Source organism: Sturnira hondurensis, unplaced genomic scaffold, assembly GCF_014824575.4.
Source record: "Sturnira hondurensis isolate 20B ecotype Veracruz unplaced genomic scaffold, ASM1482457v3 Scaffold0018525, whole genome shotgun sequence".
Taxonomy (NCBI): Eukaryota; Metazoa; Chordata; class Mammalia; order Chiroptera; family Phyllostomidae; genus Sturnira; species Sturnira hondurensis.
The window spans coordinates 4,026,621-4,045,847 of record NW_028091156.1 but is presented as its reverse complement, the minus strand read 5'-3'; the positions used below and the strand labels follow the sequence as shown (position 1 = coordinate 4,045,847).

At 44.8% G+C, this 19,227-nt stretch overlaps 1 protein-coding gene across 1 annotated transcript in view; it reads right to left on the bottom strand.

Moving 5' to 3' along the window:
- Positions 1–19,227, bottom strand: part of NVL (nuclear VCP like) — a 51,589-nt gene that overhangs the window by 1,990 nt on the left and 30,372 nt on the right. The window contains exons 18-22 of the mRNA XM_037069546.1: positions 16,736–16,835; positions 11,048–11,154; positions 7,073–7,149; positions 4,762–4,850; positions 392–462 (exon numbers count right to left, since the gene is read on the bottom strand). Of these exons, the coding sequence (XP_036925441.1) occupies positions 392–462; positions 4,762–4,850; positions 7,073–7,149; positions 11,048–11,154; positions 16,736–16,835 (444 nt within the window). The remainder of the gene's footprint in view (positions 1–391; positions 463–4,761; positions 4,851–7,072; positions 7,150–11,047; positions 11,155–16,735; positions 16,836–19,227) is intronic.

The following is a 19,227-nucleotide window of genomic DNA, read 5'->3' as shown; positions in this document are numbered from 1 at the left end:
GAAACAACAAGTAAAATCTGGCACTTTACATAAGAAAAAGTCAGAGTGATTTTTTCACCTTTTTCTGACTTTATGGTGAAGTTTACTTTCCTGAAACTTCTGGGGAAGTCCCTAGTGCTTAGTTTGGGTAGTCTGGCTCCAAGAAGACAAGAAGCTATGCACTGGAGAGGGTGCAGCAAGTGAAACACGATGTGAATGGGGCTGATTAAAAGCCCTGGGACGGCGAGAACAAACACGAGACGCCACTGCCGAGCTCCGGCCTCCGAGCAAGATGCAGATCAAGTCCCTCAAGAGCATTCTCACAGAAGCAACCACTCCGCTTATCCTTATGTCCTGTCTGCTGGTCTAAATTCTAGCCTCCGCTCTTTCTACATTTAGGAGCTTTTCTTACCTTTTTTGATATAGATGATTTTACTTTCTTGAAAGCTTCTTCAAAATGCTTCTGACTGATCTTGAGTTCACCTGTGGAGCAAATGCACAAAAATACACATCTGGGTGTAGCATGCTAGCTGTGATTCTAACCTAGTTAACTCCGAGAGGCTTCCAAGAACTCAAGATCACTGAGGTCCTCACTGGTGAGGCTCAGTGGGTTGGGCATCCTCCTGCAAACCGAAGGAGTGGCAGACAGTTCAAGTCCTCGTCAGGGCTCACGCCTGGGTTGTGGGCCGGGTCCCCAGGTGCAGGCGAGCCAGAGGCAACCAATCAATATTTCTCTCGCACATTGGTGCTTTCCTCTCTCTTTCCCTTTCTTCTTCTCTCTCTAAAAATAAATAGAATCAGCCCTGGCTGGTGTAGCTCAGTGGATTGAGCGCCGGCCTGTGAAACAGAGGATCGCGGTTCGATTCCCAGTCAGGGCACATGCCTGGGTTGCAGGCTGGTTCCCTGCAGGCCAACTCCCAGCAGGGGATGCACGAAAGGCAACCATACATTGATGTTTCTCTCCCTCTCCTTCCCCTCTAAAGATAAATAAATAAATAAATAAAATCTTTAAAAAAATAAAAATAGAATCTTAAAGATATGTATATTAAAAAAGGGACAAGAGGAAATTAGTGATGACATTGGTTCTAGTCTTTTTCAGAACAATCAGTATTGTTCTGAACCAAATATAGTCTGTTCATCAACGTTTTTAGACTCTTTTTCCTTTTAATTTAAATTACATATTTATGAGCATATTTAATTTTATAGAAATGCTTAAGTTTTATGTCATACATTTTAGTGCTATCCTCCCCCACCAGCAATCAAAACAGCCTATTTTGGGACAAATTATATAAAAAAGTACGTTAGCCCTGGCTGGTGTAGCTCAGTGGAGTGAGTGCAGACCTGTGAACCAGAGGGTCACCAGTTCAATTCCCTGTCAGGGCACATGCCTGGGTTGCAGGACAGGTCCCAGTGGGGGCACACCAGAGACACCACACACTGATGTTTCTCTCTCTCTCTGTCTTCTCCTTCCCTTCTCTAAAAATAAATAAAATCTTAAAAAAAATTAAAAAGGTACTTTGTCTTTAATTAGAGAGAGATTCTTACCCCTTTAAAAAAACAGTCCAAGTGTTCTGCATGTTTATTAGCTCCCAGCTTTACTGAGATGCTGTGGACACACAGTACACACGTCCTGCGGAATGACAAGCACTGCAAGGACATTTGTGCCTTCTGACCAGCATCGCCACCAGTGTCCCCCACCCTCTGCTCACTGAACCAGAGTTCAATGCAGCACCACCCAGAGACCTACCACTCTTAAACAGATAACCCTTTGTAGGCCCTGTGCTTACAAAGTATTTTTGGACTATAAGATGCACCCCAACCCCCCTCCCCACAATTTGGGAGGAATAATGGTGGTTAATGCTGCTGCTGAATTCTGTTTACATGTACATTGGTGAAATATTATGTTATTTATGTTATGAAATATTTTACATTTTTTGCTTCAAATTTTTCCCCGTTTTCCTCTTCTAAAACCTGGGTGCATCTTATGGTCCAAAAAATAGGGTGCCCTAAAAATGGTGTTTATGAAGAACCAGAATTGTTCTTCTTTTAAGATAATTGTTCTCTTTTTAAGATAATTCAAATACATTTAACTGGGAACGGAGAGCAGATTCCACAGCGTTTCGTGACAGTGCAGACACACAGAGGCTGCGGAGTCACAGCATCACGGTACACAGGTGGGCAGCAGTGGTCTACAGTTCTGAGTACGGGAGCCAGAGTTTACTCCTTGTAATCGTTACTTATCAATTACTGTATTACTTTCCCACACGAACAACTGTAAACCTACTTCTGCCTCACCCCGTGTAACATGTAGACAGCATCACAACATTGGATTAGAAGGGGCTTCTAGTTCTTTGTAAGGTTGTGCCATTACCTAAGTAGGAGAAGTCAAATGACTAAATGTAAATAAGGCTTGGCTTAGAATATGAATGTAACAACTTACGTGATGATAATTTATACTTAAAACAGTAAACTTTCTACACAGATATTGGGATAGAATATTTACCTAAAAGTAAAATAAAATGTGTAACTGAACACATCAAATGGGAGTGAATGGTAATAAAGTCTCAATAAGATGCTAATGCAGTGATTTTCCACCTCTTTTATCTCATGGGATAATTAGTTTGTATAAACTAATTACTAAAATTCTGCGGCACACCAAGAAAATGTATTACATTTTTTGCCAATTTGACAAAGAAGGTTCATTTTGATTGCTTTATTAAAAAAAAAATTACCTACCCTCCTTGCTCCAAAGTGACTTTAAAAAAAATCAGTGCCTATACTTGTATAGAGGGATTTCTGGGACCAAGAGTTAACCAACCAGATGCAAGCTTATGCCATGTGACCAGTAAGATGCAACTCATATTTAGAGTTAAAGACAGGGTATTCACACTGGGTGGCTATTATTGGGCTGGCTCCTGTCATTGTTTTATTTGACAATCTAAGGGAAAAGAGGTCACAGGCCCCGACTAAATAATGAAGTATTGCATGTTTTCAAAATACTTGCAGTACACTGGTTCGTTGAAAATTACTGTACTGAATACAGCCCTCTTACTTCCAAGAGGAATTTAAAGTGGATTATAATAAAAGAAGTCCAGACAACTGAATCATCATCTAAGCTGAGCGCAGGTCAAGTCCCCAAGGACAGAGAGCTGGAAACGCCCACTGCAGCGAAGCAGCGACGGGACCGGGTCTGTGTGTGAACAGACACTGTGCAGACTCAGGGGTGCAGCCCCCACACGCACAGACGCAGAGGCGCGCTCACTTCCCGTTACAAAACAGCCCCCCAGACAGCCATCAGACCCAGCTCTCCCGCGGCACACTACCCTGTAAGATGCTTTTTACAAGACGTTCTGATTTTGCTGATTATGTCCCACCCACTTCCAAAAGGAATTTAACACAGGTTATAATAAAAGAAGTTCAGATAACTGAGTCTTAAAATTAAATAACAAAAAACCTCGGAGCCTTCTCGATTAAGATACGGGTGCTGATAAATCTGAGCTACTGCGCACACAGGGCTGTGCTGTGACAAGAATGGGGCTCTAAGGTTCTCGAAGGACAACAATGGATGGGAAAAGGAAAGAAACCAGCACCAATAAAAAAAGCTATCTTCTGGCCCTGGCTGGTGTATGGCTCAGTGGATTGAGCATGGGCTTGCGAAGCAAAAGATGGCGGTTTGATTCCCAGTCAGGGCACACGCCTGGGTTGCAGGCCAGTTCCCAGCAGGGGACTCACGAGAGGCAACCATACATTGATGTTTCTCTCCCTCTCTTCTTCCCCTCTAAAGATAAATACATTTAAAAAAAAAAGCTATCTTCTGGAAATGTAGTGAACAACAGGAGCGCAGTACAGACTTGAACTTTAAATGAAAGTANCAGTGGATTGAGCACGGGCTTGCGAAGCAAAAGATGGCAGTTTGATTCCCAGTCAGGGCACACGCCTGGGTTGCAGGCCAGTTCCCAGCAGGGGACTCACGAGAGGCAACCATACATTGATGTTTCTCTCCCTCTCTTCTTCCCCTCTAAAGATAAATACATTTAAAAAAAAAAGCTATCTTCTGGAAATGTAGTGAACAACAGGAGCGCAGTACAGACTTGAACTTTAAATGAAAGTACAGGTTTAGAGGAAAAGGCAGGTATTTTGAAGAAGGAGTTCTACAAGTACTATAAAGAACAGCGTAACCTGCAACTGTTCAAATGACTGTCACACGAACCAAGCAGAGGCCATTTCTGTAGAAGACCTGGTTGGAATCTTTTTTGGCTACACACACACAAATCATGTGAAGAAAGTTGCGAAGATGTTGAGATGGTCCCAAATAGTCACATAACAACACAGATCCACTTTGTGTTTAGAAGTGAGAGTCTGCATACATGGTAGGTTATTTCAACGTCCATTTCTCCTTGTGTGTTTTCTAAACAGTCCAGTTGAGGCTGTGAAAGTAGATACTACTTTAGCAAAACAATGAGGTTTCCCAAGACTGATAAATAGACCAAACCCATGGTGAGGTCAGTGAACGGACCCACTTGCCTAAGTCCAAGCATTTGTATATGGTAAGAAAAGATCTAGTACTTTTTGTTAGAAAGGCATTGAATAACTTTGCTATCATTATAACTGTCAGCCACGGAGGTACGCTATATTCTGAAAGGTTTCTAAAGATCTCATCAGAAAGTATCATCTTTCATATCATAAAGAACAGACGCTAGAAAACAGTCATAGGTTGAAAGCGGTCTTAGATCTCCAGCGTGGTAACCGGTTAGGACTGAGAGATTCTGGAGAGAATCGTACCTCTTTCGTCTCCACTTTTCTGTCTTGCCATTTCCTGCCTCAGGGCACAGAGAGAAGCTTCTCGCACCAAAGCAGAGAGGTCCGCGCCCCTGCAATGAAAGAAGTGTTCTCACTTATTCTTAGATACCATTTAGACCTGAAAGAAGTCTGAGAGCAATTTTCTTTTACGTCACACATGGAGCAGTCAGAAAAGAAACTGACCAATAAAGGTGGGAGAAACTGATCTGAGTCAGTAGGAAAGAGCTTAGCTTTCATTTAAACAATTTCTGACTTTCCAGAGAAAGGAGACCATGGGGGAAACAATGCAACAGTCCCATTCAAACAGCTGTAGAGATCTCCATTAAGATAAAAAGTTTGGAGCATCGTCAGTAAAAACTGACACACTCTTCACTGTGAACTTGCATTCACACGGCCTGTGCTCAGGTGCTGACGGCCCATTCCTACGTCACCTAAGGCCTAAACGCAGCTTCTATAAAAGTCATTTATGGATCTGTGTTCAAAGGGACAAAACACAAAGGCTGGCAAGTCTTTGATGCACTTGATTCAAGCTCAAGTGAGGGGACTCATCCTAATTACTTGAAACAGGACAAGAACTAACAAGCCTCCATTAACGATCCTGAGTAATAATGCGCTGAACCAACACAACCCTCGAGTTCAACGAATCGATGAACGACACTGTGCTGCCTGGCTTTTCATCACAGCACACCTTTAGGTTCTCGGAGATCCTTTGAGAAAGTTTGAATTTGGGACAAAAACCTTATTTCCGGACATTAACCCAATTTAATACACAATGGTGATGATCCACACAACACATAAAGATGCACAGAGTTTAAATTATTAACTGAATCCAGTGTTTCTGTTGTAATGCCTTAGGGTTAAAACGTTATTTAATAATCTCATACATGCTGGGCTAGTCATTCCCTCCTGTCACTTCAACTCTAGCACTGACTGGTGCGGGGACGCCACTGACAAGCGGTGTTACAGTCTCTCAAACTGTGAAGACAGTGACATTAAAACCCAAAATGTACGCCCTTCACCTCTAACCCTTTCAACACTAACACCCTACATGATACATCCAAAAGACTGAGCTTAGGGTAAATTCAGCAACGCAAACGTGCATCCAAGGAGCAGGTCCATTTGGATGTACATCTACATTTACACTGTACGTGTAACAGAAATTCTTACAGCAAATCTGTTCAGATTTTAGCACTGAAAGCTGTAAACCACTCACTGAAGTCTCTTGTTTTTCCTTAGTGCAAAGTTTATTTAATGTCAGACTGGTATGGATTCCGTTCCCAACTAGGGGAGAAATACATCCTCCTTAAAGGGAAGGAGGGGCTTTTACACCTGCCCCCCATCCCACTGCCTGGAACCCTGACCACTTCCCCTTCACTGCTTCTTAAATGAGCCGGCTCCCGGACCAGAGCACAGCACCTGTCGCAGGTGTGCTGGAGTGGCAGATCAGAGACCGGGACTCAGAGCCCCAGTGGTCCGTAGACAAAAAAACTGGAGACAAACCACACTCCCCAGGAATGATCAGTGTGGCTTCCAGTGAAACCACACGTTAAGACATGGTTATGTGCAAGTCCTCAACCAGGACCGGAGATAACCAGGTGCCCGTCGTACTGCAGTGGACGTGCTCTTTGGATGCGCATTCACACGGCTGAATAACAGGCTCCTGAGGGCCTCACTTCACTTGGCCTGGGGAAGCCTTGCCCTTCAGGAACATCATGAACCTCAAGTATATTGTGGACAGTCAACAGAGCTTTTCAAACAAGCCAGAGGAGATGTCTTCCTCTGTTAAACTTAAGTTTCTTTTTTCTCTGTATATGGAAATGGAAAGTTAACCAATTTCATTGAAGACACAACCACCACAAAAATATGAGTGCTGAAGGCAGAAATGTTTTCGTCTTGCTTTACTACAGGCTGCGTGGATGACCACGGGGAGGTGTGCTGTGAAAATAAATCCTGAGCCTTGGACAAGGAGACACTCGTGGATTATTCTCTTGTAAATGCTGAAGCACCTGGATAATTGGGCAACCAGTCACGAATATGCTGCAAGGACAGACAGTTTGCGAAGGGCAGCAGAAGTGGTCAGGGTAGCTGTGGAACAACAGCCAACACGAGAGGCCTCCCCGACTTCCTTGGAGCCGCAACGTGCATAGCTGCTTCCCTGAGAAAGGGCCAGAGCCTCCGCCAGGCGCTCCACAGGACACCTAACTCAACCCTCCCGACACCGCCATTCTCCCTCACTTGACACACGCAGAAACTGAGCCTCAGAGAACTAGCAACTGGAGTCCGAGACCCTTACGAGTAGCCTTCGCAGCGATGGTCCCCAGCAATCGCTTCCAGATGCACATCTGTGTCCAGTGGGGGTTTGGTGCCATTCTAAATGGGAGAGAAAAAACGATTTTTCATTGAGGCTTTCTTTAAAGCTGCCCAATTCTCTTCTGCCTGATAAGGTCTTAATAAACAGTGCCGCCTACTTGACTAAATGAATTTAACCGGTTCCCAGAGCAGTGTTGTAAGAACTTTACAAATTTCAATTTTGAGAAATGAGGTTCAGAAGCAGGCTCCAAACCTGGACAAGCCAAGGCAATTTATGCTTATGAAGTCGGAAGAATTTGTCTGTAGTTGCAGCAAAACAAAACACCACCAAGGGCAAAATCACCGCCTCAATCTTCCCAAAGGTGAAGAAACACATTTCCTTTGCTGATTAAATGTGGCAAAGACCTAAGCAGTACTTAGTTTGGATGTGCATGTTGCTAAGTTTCTGGTTGGCTAGGGAGGGAGAAATAATATTGAAACTGGCCAGCAGAGAATGAGCAGGAAATTGCTCTCCAATAAAAGCCAAAAGCCCTCTGGTCAACGTGTTCTTTCCTAACCCTTCACCTAAATGTAATCCCGACTTTGGTGCCAATTCCCCTTTACCTAATGCCAGGAGACGCTAGGAAGGACAAGACCAGAATAGTCTAAGAATTCCAACACCACCTAACACGGTAGAGTGCACATATACAGTATGTGTTTAATATTATTTTCAGTATCTCTCAGAGGCAAATACAAGTTTTTAGTGACTTAAAATGTATGACATAGTTAGATGACGGGTTCGTATTTGCTTTACTCTTCTGACTCATAACCAACATATAGTCCTTGTAGCAATTGTTACGTTAGAAAAGAGTCTAAGAAGACACACAGAAGCGGATAATCGTGTGCCGGGGAGCCTTGAGGTGAGTGTGAACACCAGCGTGGCAGCGTTCCCAGCAGGACACGGTGCAGAGCCAGCACCTCGTGCAGTCACCCGCCTGTAGGGCACGCTCAGCTGGCACCCTCTCCCTTCCTGCCAGCTGGGCACATGTAAGAATTTCATAAGCTGTACATCTGCTGCCTGCTATTATTTGATTAAAGGCAAATGCTCATCTAACACACATTCAAGAAACAGCTGTGTTTCTCACTCTATCCACTTTGACCCGGGAAATAATCACAGGAAAAACACTCTCCGAGGGACCTCTGGTAAAGTCTTCTGGCTTTTCCTTTTTCCCTTCCCGTGGCGTGAAAAGCTAGACAGCCAGACTGCACGATTCCTCAGGTTCCTTTAATGTCAATGTTTACAACTTACTCAGTCAGCCTGGGGTGTGGTGGGGTATGGTGGGTGGTGGCCGGAAGGAGGCAGGAGGGGCAGTATCTGTGCCTCTGGTATTGTTCTCTACCTTACTGTGGGACTGTTTGCTTAACAAAATTGATCATTTTAAGCACTTTCAGGTGTGTAACTGAGCGGCATAAGTATATTCATACTATGTGCAACCATCCACCTCTAGAACCTTTTTCGTCTTCCCAAAATGAGACTGTGTGCGCACCACTAACCCATCTGCTCCCGCCTGCCCAGCCCCGGGCAACCACCATGCTCCTGTTTACCACCGTGAATGTGCCTGGTAACGTTCTCTTCCTTTATCTGGAGGTTAAACATGGAGTTGGACATTGAATGATACGTCTGCTTTTTCTGGTACATGTATTATACTTCCATAAAAAGGTCTAAAGAGTGAAAATAACATTGGACCAGGAATTAGAAAACCTGAGTTCTATAGTTCAAGCCTGCGGACCTTTTGGGAAGTTTCTAAATCTTTAGTATTTATCTTGGTAATAAAAAACCCCAGTATCTTATCTCTAGGGGAGCAGATATAATCTTGTGCTCTATTTGGGAAGAAAGGGGGGAGGGGAAGTCTTGTTTAAACTGCGATGGTGAACAGCCCTGGCTGGTGTGCTCAGTGGACTGAGCGCCAGCCTGAGAACCGGAGGGTTGCTGGTTGCAGGCCGACTGATGTATCTCACACAATGACGTTTCTCTCTGCCCCCCTATCCGGTAAGTAAATAAATAAAATCTTTAAAAAAATAAAATAAGACAGCGATGGTGAATGAGTAACAGGGATTCATTATGATGCAGAATGGAAATGTTGAGCTTCCAGCTACACCCGAGGCTGGGAAAGCCTGGTACCTCGGCCCCGGAGTCCCCCAAGCCGGCCTGAGCTGGAGGTGGGGTTAAGGGGCAGAGGCTGCCTCCTCAGGCCAGAGTCCTCACCAGACTCTTCAATGTTCCCCAGAAACTGTCAACCATACCCTGACTGCCGCACTGCACCTGGATGTCCCCTCGCTCTAGTTCACACACTGCTACACAGTTTCACCTCAGGCTTCCTACTGCCCTGTTTTAATAAAAAAAACTCAACTACAAGAAATAAACCCATGGAGGCCTGCCTACAGATAGTTCTTCCACACTTCTCAATATCTAAATTCATTGACTGGTTGCCTCTCCTATGCGCCTGGACCAGGGACTGAACCTGCAATCCAGGCATGTGCCCCGAATGGGAATCAAACTGGCAGCCTTTCACTTTGTAGGATGATACCCAACCAACTGAGCCACACCGGTCAGGGCCAATGGGGCCCGATTTCCAGGTTATAAAATGAAAAGAATCCTGGAGATAAATAGCAGTGATGGCTGCAATACAATGTGAATTTTAAGTTAATTTTAGTGGGGTCTTTATCAGTATTTTAAACACTGTAATATCATCTCAAAGCATTTGCAGACATCGAATACCCTTTCTGGCTTTCAGAGATAAGGGTGAGTTTTAACGACATTTACAGGGAAGAAATGAAAATTAAGAAAAAGAAGTTCAACTTGCCCAAGGGGTTTTAACGGCAAGCCTCTTGCCACCACACCATTACCAGAAACACCGAACAGAATGTGTAAGAAATTTCAAAGCCTGAAAGATGCTGAAAAGTTGCTCTGACTCACAAGTCTTTTCAGACTTTTGAGACCAAGACCAAAGAAATTTATCCCACTTTCCTCATAGTATTTTAGGTATTCCCTGGAAAAACAGACAACTGTACATAAAACAATCTGGGGAATTAAAGTAAAAAGGCAGCAAACTTCACAACAAAAAGGTTCAACATTAAAAATGTCATTTTCTAATCATGTCTGGCCAACTTACAAAAATATATGTAGGCAGAAAGTCTAACTTTAGAAACTGTAACATCTTTATTTTTTAATAATATGACACTTCAGAATATAGTATCTTTTTTGGAAAAGAAACACTAATTGGAACTTTAATAATTCCCTTAGCTTTTTTTCTTTTTAAGTTTCCAGCCTAAATAATGTGTTGGCCTCCTCCCTATTTTACTCCATCACCAGCCATCCACGGCCCAGGCTGCACAAGGATGTTGGAATGATGTCTGCACTGAGTGTTAGTGCAGGTTATTTCAGAGCGGTAGAATCTGGGGTGATCTGCTTTCTTCTCTGTATGCACTGCTTCTTATTTTGGCAGAAACAGTGACGTCAGCTCTGCACGGCCACCTTACAAGCTGACTCATAAGCAACACGGGGGACCAAAGTCAACAGTGTGGTCTCTAAACTTTTTGCTCTGGGTATTTGTAATGAGCCTCTGTCTCTTTACTTTTCACCACTAAATGTTTCCATTCCATTTCAAACACGTCCAAGGACAATTCCTCTAAAGGAACAAAGATCTACAAGGACAGAAAATGTGATCGGGGGATAGCTCAAAAAGTATCAGTTGAGCATTGAACTCTAAATATCTCTTTCATGTTAAGTAAATAAAAAAGAATGAAAAGTCTCTCTTCAGTTGTCAAAAACAGTTCATCTTCTCCTATGGGAGACAGAGGCTGGGCAAATATTTAAAATAACCACAGAAAAGAAGGTGGTCAGGCATCTTAAATCCCTACCTGTCTGTACTGAAAACGAGTCAGTCAGACACAAACACCCCCCCTCCCCTGCACGCACCTTCGTGATGGTTTTCAGGATGGCCAGGCGATCTGCTGGGGGCGGCAAACCCACAAAGAGGGTTTTATCCAGGCGGCCTGGGCGCAGGATCGCAGGGTCAATGATATCTGGAGAAGAAGGGAGAAAAGAGTCTAAAATAAAATTTAAAAATCTTTAAAAAAATAATTAACACAAGAGATGAGAAGAGTATTATTTTTTAAAAGAAAAAAATGGATTAGACTTTATTAAAATGAAAAGCTCCTCAATAAAACAGGTTCTTACGAGGAGAAAAGTCCACCCCAACCTTCCTACCCTGAACCTGCTCTCCTCCAGGATTCCCTGTCTCAGACAATGATCCCTGCCTGCCCCCCAAATACCAGGCAGGTTTCCCCAGTTTCTCTAGCCAGGAACACATCCTCTCAAGTCTGCCTCCCATTACCTCACCCCTAGGTCAAGGCCAAAGTAATGTCCGCCTCCCCAGCCTAAATTTCCCCTTAAAACGCAGCCACGGCTACTTCCTACAACACACATCCAGTTCCCGCAGCTCCTGCTCCTCCCACAGAACAACGCCTAATGTGGTCCGACCACCTGCCTAAGTCGTCTGATTCTCCAGGGCAGGGAGTCGCCCACATCCTGGTCTCGGGAAACCTTTGCACTTAAAGACTACTGAGGACCCCTTTGTAACCTTCACCTTGCCCTTCCCTGACCCTCTTCATCCCTAGGGAGCCACCAATCTGTCCTGTCACTACAGACTGGTTTGCATTTTCTGGAGCTTTGTGTAGGTGGTATCATACAGTGTGTACTCTGTCTACTTTCCTTTACTCAGCATAATTATTTTGAGATTCACCTAAGTTGTTATGCGTATTCCTGCTTAATTCATTTTATTGCTGAGTAGTACTCCACTATATAGATATGCCCCTATTAGTTTTCCAACTCGTCTCTTTTAAAAAAATATTTGTTTGTTTGTTTATTTATTTATTGACAGAAGGGAATGGAGGGAGAAAAAAAGGGAGAGAAACATCAACAGGTTTCCTCACATGCTTCCAACCAGGGGCCTGGCCTGCAACCCAGGCATGTGCCCTGATCGGGAATTGAACTGGCAACCTTTCAGTTTACAAGACACCACACCAGTCAGGATTCCACTCTTCTGTTGATAAACATTTGGCTTGCGTCCACTTTTAAACTAATACAAATAAAGCTGCTATGAATAACCGTGAGCTAGTCTTTGCATGGGCATCCACTTCTCGGTCAACAGCAGAGTGCGGGATGCACAGTGGTACAGCTGTATCGCACTGCAGGCGTGCGCTTTACTTGTAAAACTGGCAAACTATTTTCAAAACTAGTTGTACTATTCTACTTTCTCACTAACAGTGCATGAGAGTTCAAGTTTTTCCATAACCTTAATAATAATTGGTACGGTTGGCCTTTTCGATTTTAGTCAGTCATTCTAAGGCTTGCAGTAATCTCTTTGTGGCTTTATTTTTTATTTTTCAATTACAGCTGACATTCAGCATTATTTTCTATCAGTTTCAGGTGTACAGCATAGTGGTGAGACAACCACACACTTTACAAAGCGTTTCCCCCAATATTTCCAGTACCCACTTAGCACCGTGCAAAGTTGCTACAATACTATTGACTACATTCCTTGTGCTGTATTTCACATCCCTGTGACTATTTTGTGACTGCCAATTTGCACCTCTTAATCCCTTCACCTTTTTTACCCCCAAACCCCCTGCTCCCGCCCCTGGCAACCATCAGCCATCACTGCGTATCTTATCCTGTGATCCGGGGGGCATTTTGATGGCTACGCTCCGTGTGCTAGGACCTGGGTTGGAAAAGCCTAGGTCTTTCATCAGTGGCCTGAGAGACAGGATGTAACTGACACAACCTTGTGTGCTGCCTGTCTAGAACACACATGTACTCATCTGCTCTTTGCCTCTAAAAGATCGTCAACACTGGAAGGGAAGTGTGCAAGGGATGGATGGTGACAGAGGCTGGCTCATCCCCAACATGGCCGCTGACTCACTGGCATCTTCAAGGTGACACATGTGGGACTGGGATCTGATCGTTCCCATCTCCTCCCCATACAGGGCCCTACCACTATCTTTCCCATCCTGGTCAAGGCCAACTCTTTCTTCCAGTTTTTCAGGCCTGACACCTGGAGTCAAGCTTGATTCCGCCCTCCCACATCCATGTCCAACCCACTAGCAGATCCCGTCAACTTGATGACACATAGGTCCAGACTCTTTCTACATCCCCAGGTATCACTGCCTGGTACAACCAAACTGGTTCCCTGCCCAATGGTGTCAGCGGCAGAACCTCAGGTCAGAGCCCTGGCTGGTGAGCTCCATGCACTGAGCACTGGCCGGCGATCCAAAGGGTCGCTGGTTCGATTCCCAGTCAGGGCACATGCCTGGGTTGCAGGCCAGGTCCCCAGATGGTGGTGTGCGAAAGGCAACTGATCGATGTACCTCTGGCACATCAATGTTTCTCTCCCTCTCTCCCTCTAAGAATAAAATATTACAACAAAAAAAAGGTTTTCAGGCTAGAGGCAAGATGTCAATTCTTACAAGTACAGTTTAAGTGACCAACAATCCCCAAGCTTCCAAGGCAAAATGCGCTCACTCACCAATGAGATGGAGAAAAACACCCTGTCATTTCTGCTGACCCAGAAACAGTCTAGGTGCCCCTGAACCGGTGTGAATAAATGACAGGTGGCACACCCACAGTGTGAAACACCTTTCATCAAAAAAAGGAACGCAGCAGCGATACATTCTACAACACGGATGAGTTGTGAAAACATGCCTTAAAGTGGGAAAATCCGGATTCAACAGCCCGCATACTGTGTGACTCCATTTACAGAAAACGGCAGAGGAGGGAAACTACAGCGACAGAGAATGGTGGTTGCCGAGCGGGGGTGGGGGTGGGGGTGGGGAGTGGCTGCCAGCAGCCACGGAGCTCCACGTGGGGTGATGGGCGTGCTCTGAGATCAGACTGTGGGGCGGCTGCACGACTCTCCTAACGACACACTCGAAACAGCCGTGCACTTGGAACGGGCAAAATTCATGGTACGCTGCTCGCCACCAAAGCTGTTTTTTAAAAAAGCTGGATCTTCAGACTAACCAAACCCTCAGCATGTCCACTGAAAACACGGCAATACCAGACGGCCTTCGGGAGACAGAAGCAGGCCTCTCCCGTGACTCACTGAACAAACAGTTGCCAAGTTCTCTCCGGTACCAGGGCACCCATAAAGCAGCAGAGTGGATGCGAGGAAAGGCGGTGTTTTGAAGGAGAGAATGTAAGTAAAACTTAGCGACACTGAAGGACCTATTATGTTCTAATCTACAGAGATCAAACTAAGAGTTTTTACATTAAAGAAACACGACCAATGATGAGTTCAGGCAAAGACAGCAAAGGTTATTCTAGAGAGTAGACCGAAGACCGTCTCCTCTAAATCTGTTAGAAAAGCTGCGTTACCTATTTCAGGAATTTGTCCCAAACCCTGGAGACCTCAGGTATCTCCTGGGGAGACAGTGGTTTTCATGAGCTAAGGGCCACTCCCGGGGCCACTGTTGCAACCGCATCGTGTCCCGGCAACAATTGCTGAGCGCTGCTTGCCACACACCGTGGTGGACTACCAACATCAAGGAGCCTTTGGGACAATCCTGCCACTTAGGTATTACTATCTTCCTTTTACAGATGAAGAAATGATGGTTAGCAAGATGAAGTAATGTATGCACAAAGCGATGTGGCCTACTACAGGACACATGTGGTCTCTGGGTCCCCTGTTCCCGTCCTAGTGCTTCAAACATCCTTGGAATTTCCTGAGTGCCAGGAGTCCTTGTCATGCGAATGAGGTGACTCTGGGCTGCGCCCAGCCCCTCCGCCCCCCCCCCCCACCCTAACCTCAGCGCTGGAACTGTTACCAGAAAGACCAATCCTGGGACTAGAGGACTGGCACTTGGACCCACACCTAGGGGAGGAGAGGGGAAGCTGAAGATTTGCATTCAGTCACAGGGACAAGGCTTCGATCAATCACGGCTGCTTAATAAAACCCCTATAACCACACTGGACATCGAGGTCCCAGGGAGCTGTCTGGCTGAAGAACACAGCGATGTGCAGGGAGGGTGTGTGTGTGAGTGCTGTGCCTTGACTCCACGAGAGGCCCTGAAACTCCGCCCTCCCTCAAAGATCTGCCTCCACGAGTATCAAGTATTGGTCACAAACTGTAACTGCGAACACAGTGCCTCCCCGAGTTCTGTTAGCTGTTCTAGAGAATCACCGAACTTCAGGGGGTCATGGGAATCCCCACATTGTATAGCAGGCTGGGTGGAGGTGAGTGTCCTGGAGATAATGCCGTGGCTGGCGCCAGAGGCCGGGCGGTCTGAAAGGGGACTGACTCCCTGACTTTCAGGAGCGGACACTGACCCCAGGTGCTTGGAGTCAGAGCTGAACAGAATCTCGGCTGGTGTCAGACCAGTTACTCAGACATGAACTGCTGGAACCGGGACTCAAAACTTGTTCTGTCCAACTCCAAAGAACAATTCTTTATTACCAAAGGATAAACAACCACAACTTACCATTTTTTAAAAAATATTTTATTTATCTATCTTTTAGAGGGGAAGGGAAGGAGAGAAATATCAATGTATGGTTGCCTCTCATGAGTCCCCTACTGGGAACTGGCCTGCAACCCAGGCATGTGCCCCGACTGGGAATCGAACCGCGATTGTGTGGTTCACAGGTCCTCGTTCAATCCACTGAGCTCCGCCAGCCAGGACCATTTTTTATTTTACAATAAAATGGCATCTAATTCATGAAGGTTTTAGTTTCCATAGTAACTCACAAACAATGAAAAATCGTACCAGCCCGACAGACAAGAAGTCCATGTGAGGAACTAAATCGCCGCTGTCGGACGGCACAAACATCAGTCAGTGTGGGAGCAGCGACAGCACAGCGGCTCACACAAGTGGCCACATACTGACCAATGCAGAGAACTCAGCACTCGGAGTAAAAGCCATCGCCAGCACTTTTGAAGCTTGGAGCCGTTTTCTAAAACCTTCTCTGAGTGCTTGTAAACTATTTTAAACAGGAGCTGAACCCTAGTCTAGGGCCGGGGTTCCAGTGCCAAACCTTAAAAACCTATCTCTAGGCCCTGGCTGGTGTGGCTCAGTGGATTGAGCCTGGCCTGTGAACCAGAGGGTCACGGGTTCAATTCCCAGTCAGGGCACGTGCATGTATTGCAGGCCGGGTCCTCAGTGGGGGGTATGCAAGAGGCAACCACACATTGATGTTTCTCCCTTTCTCCTTCCCTTCCCTTCTCTTTAAAAGTAATTAAAATCTTTTTAAAAACCCTATCGCCAACCTTCAAGTACAATGAAGAGTCGCACTGTCGTCTCCTATACGCTTGAGAGAAACTACAGGACAGAAATTCTGATTAGTACATTTGTGGTCTAATGTGAATGTTACATGTATTCTTTTCCAACAAGAATTTTCTGTGCAGAAAAACGAGTAACTGATGGAATCCAGGCAATAATACCACGTTTCTGCTACAGCTTACACAAAAGCTTTCTAAGGTTTTGCTTCAACTTACGAATCTGAAATGGATTTCCCCGGCTTAATCCTCCTCCTCCGCCAGGACGTGTGCAAATGTTACGGGGTTCGAATGCTGACGGCCTTTAGACGCGTCCGTTCCATGCTCTCCCGACCTACCTGGCCTGTTGGTGGCTGCCAGAATAAAGACCTGCTGCCGTGTTTCCAGACCATCCATCTCTGTGAGCAGCTGATTCACCACCCGGACACTTGCCCCGGTCTGAAAAGAAGTTAAACGTAGCGCCATCAGCTCCCAATAAAAGAAAACTATGTCACCATTTTTTTTTTTTTTTTGCCACACAAAACATTACACTTGCTAATTTGAGTGAAGGCTTTTGTCCAAAGAGAGAACGATGACCATTTCCTGACTGGCCGTCACTGTACAGACACGTTCTTATCCCTGTTCCCAGCGATCCCATCGCTGTAGCCGCGGTTTCAACAGCAAACGGAGTCTGAGAGAGGCTGCTGAGTGACCGCTCTGTGGTCCCACAGCTGCACGAGAGTGCAGACGAAACGCCAACGCAGCTCTATCTGGTCCCCAAGTCTAAAGACGTAACAGCCACAATGAATTTCCCTTTGGGCAAATTTAGACTCAACTTCTGAACACCAGACCGGGCTCCCCACCATAGCAGACCTTTCACCCCGTTCACTGAGTCTTTTTCTCTTGTCCTGGAAGCAGGCAGTACAAAGTACAGCCAGCTCAGGGCAACACCTGAGGGAAAGATTCAGGGGGTTGGTGAATGGAGGGACAAGTCACTTAGCTACAGAAGTTTTTAAACTGTGCAGTGGAGAACATGAGAAAAGTGGTGCTGTGCTTCTTTTTGCCATTAATTGCCTTTCTTCAACATAAATTTTATGGACAGAGGTGGTAATAAGTTTAACTCACTGATTTCTAAAAAAAAAAAAAAAAAGATGTAGCTTATTCTCACTACTTGAAGAGACAACACCAACAGTTAGGAGATTAATGGAATTATAACCTAAACACAAAAAATATGGAATCACTGGGTAAAAATAAAAATGTAACATCCTTCCTAAGCAAACAAAAACCTCAGAATCAATACAGAAAAAGGCAGATAAATATTACTATATTGGAATTATAACATTGTACATAGTAAAATTAAAAATAAATAGTAAGACCGGGGAAAGCAGCACTAACATGCACTCACTGGGTAGTGAACTAATTTCTAGCACATAGAAAGCTCCTATAAAAACATTTCAATAGCAAAAGGATCAAAGTATATGATCAGACAATTTATAGAAGATGAAATACAAAATCACTGAAGACAATCAACCTTGCTGATAATCACGGACATGAACACTAAAATTTAATACCATGTTTTGCCGATGTAGCTGACAAAAAAATGAAAAGATGGGTATTATCTACTGTTGACAAAAATGTAGAAAATGGTTACTTTACCCACTGTTCGTTGGGGGCATATGCAACTAGTACTTGCTTTGAGGGATGACTGACACTAGCTTTCAAATACAGCACGCACACACCTTCTAACTCGAAACTACCTTTAGCATCTCCCACGCTCCCACGCGTGCACCCAACTATGCAGTAAGGTTTACTACAGTCCTGTTTGTAAGAGAAATAACTGGGAACAATGTAAACATCCAACACAGGGGAATTATCAAATAAATTATTCTATATCCAGAATGTGGAATATTTATGCAAGTTTAAAAAATAAGGTTATTAAGTGCATGGGAAAATCATCGAGATAGAATAACCACATTCATATATAAAAGTAAAAAATGTATGTTTTTAAGTTTATGAAATAAGTTGTAGAATGATCAATACTAAACACTAAACTTTTAGCAGAAGTAACCCCTCCAAGAAAAATCATAGGGAAGAGAAAATGGGAAGAAGACTTTCACTTTCCCTACTTGTATTCACTTGAATTTTTCACAAGTACACATTCACATACACTTGTACAATGAAAAAAGAATACAGATTTCCAGTACTTTTAGAGTTTCCCAGGTGAAAATGCTAACAGGTGGACACCGGTAGTAGAATGCAGACACGTGCCGGTGGACACCCCGGCGAGACACAGCCTAAGTGAGGCACGGCGCAGAGTCCTCTGGGGCAGGTAGGTGCCTGGACACAGCGCGCAGCCCTCCACACTGAAACCGCTGGCTGGCGGCAGAGCTGCAAACCCATGGAAGGGCTGTCAACAGATGAGGGTTTGTTTGTGGCAAAGGAGTAAAACCCAGAGCACAGCACGCCCCGCCGGCCGGACAGCGAGTGCAGTGTTTTGCTCTAGAGCGGACACTGAGTCCTGGGGTGTGACCCAGGGGTAGGGGCCAGAAGGACATCAGCCCAGGGCACTGACATCACTATCAGACCAGACTGTAATGAGGACAGTCTATGAGGAATATTGATAAACTGATGACTGCTGGATGAGGGAACAAAACTGCTATGATGTGAATCACACTTATGGTCGTCAAGTTTCGTCTTCGCAACTTTTGAATGTTTCTGAAGATTCTAAGCAAAACGAAGCACTGAATAAATCTTAACTACCTAACAGCATACAAACAGAATAATTATTTGAAAATAAATCACAAAAGAAATATAACCACTTCCTTAGTCATCTTGCTCAGCAGTCTGCTTT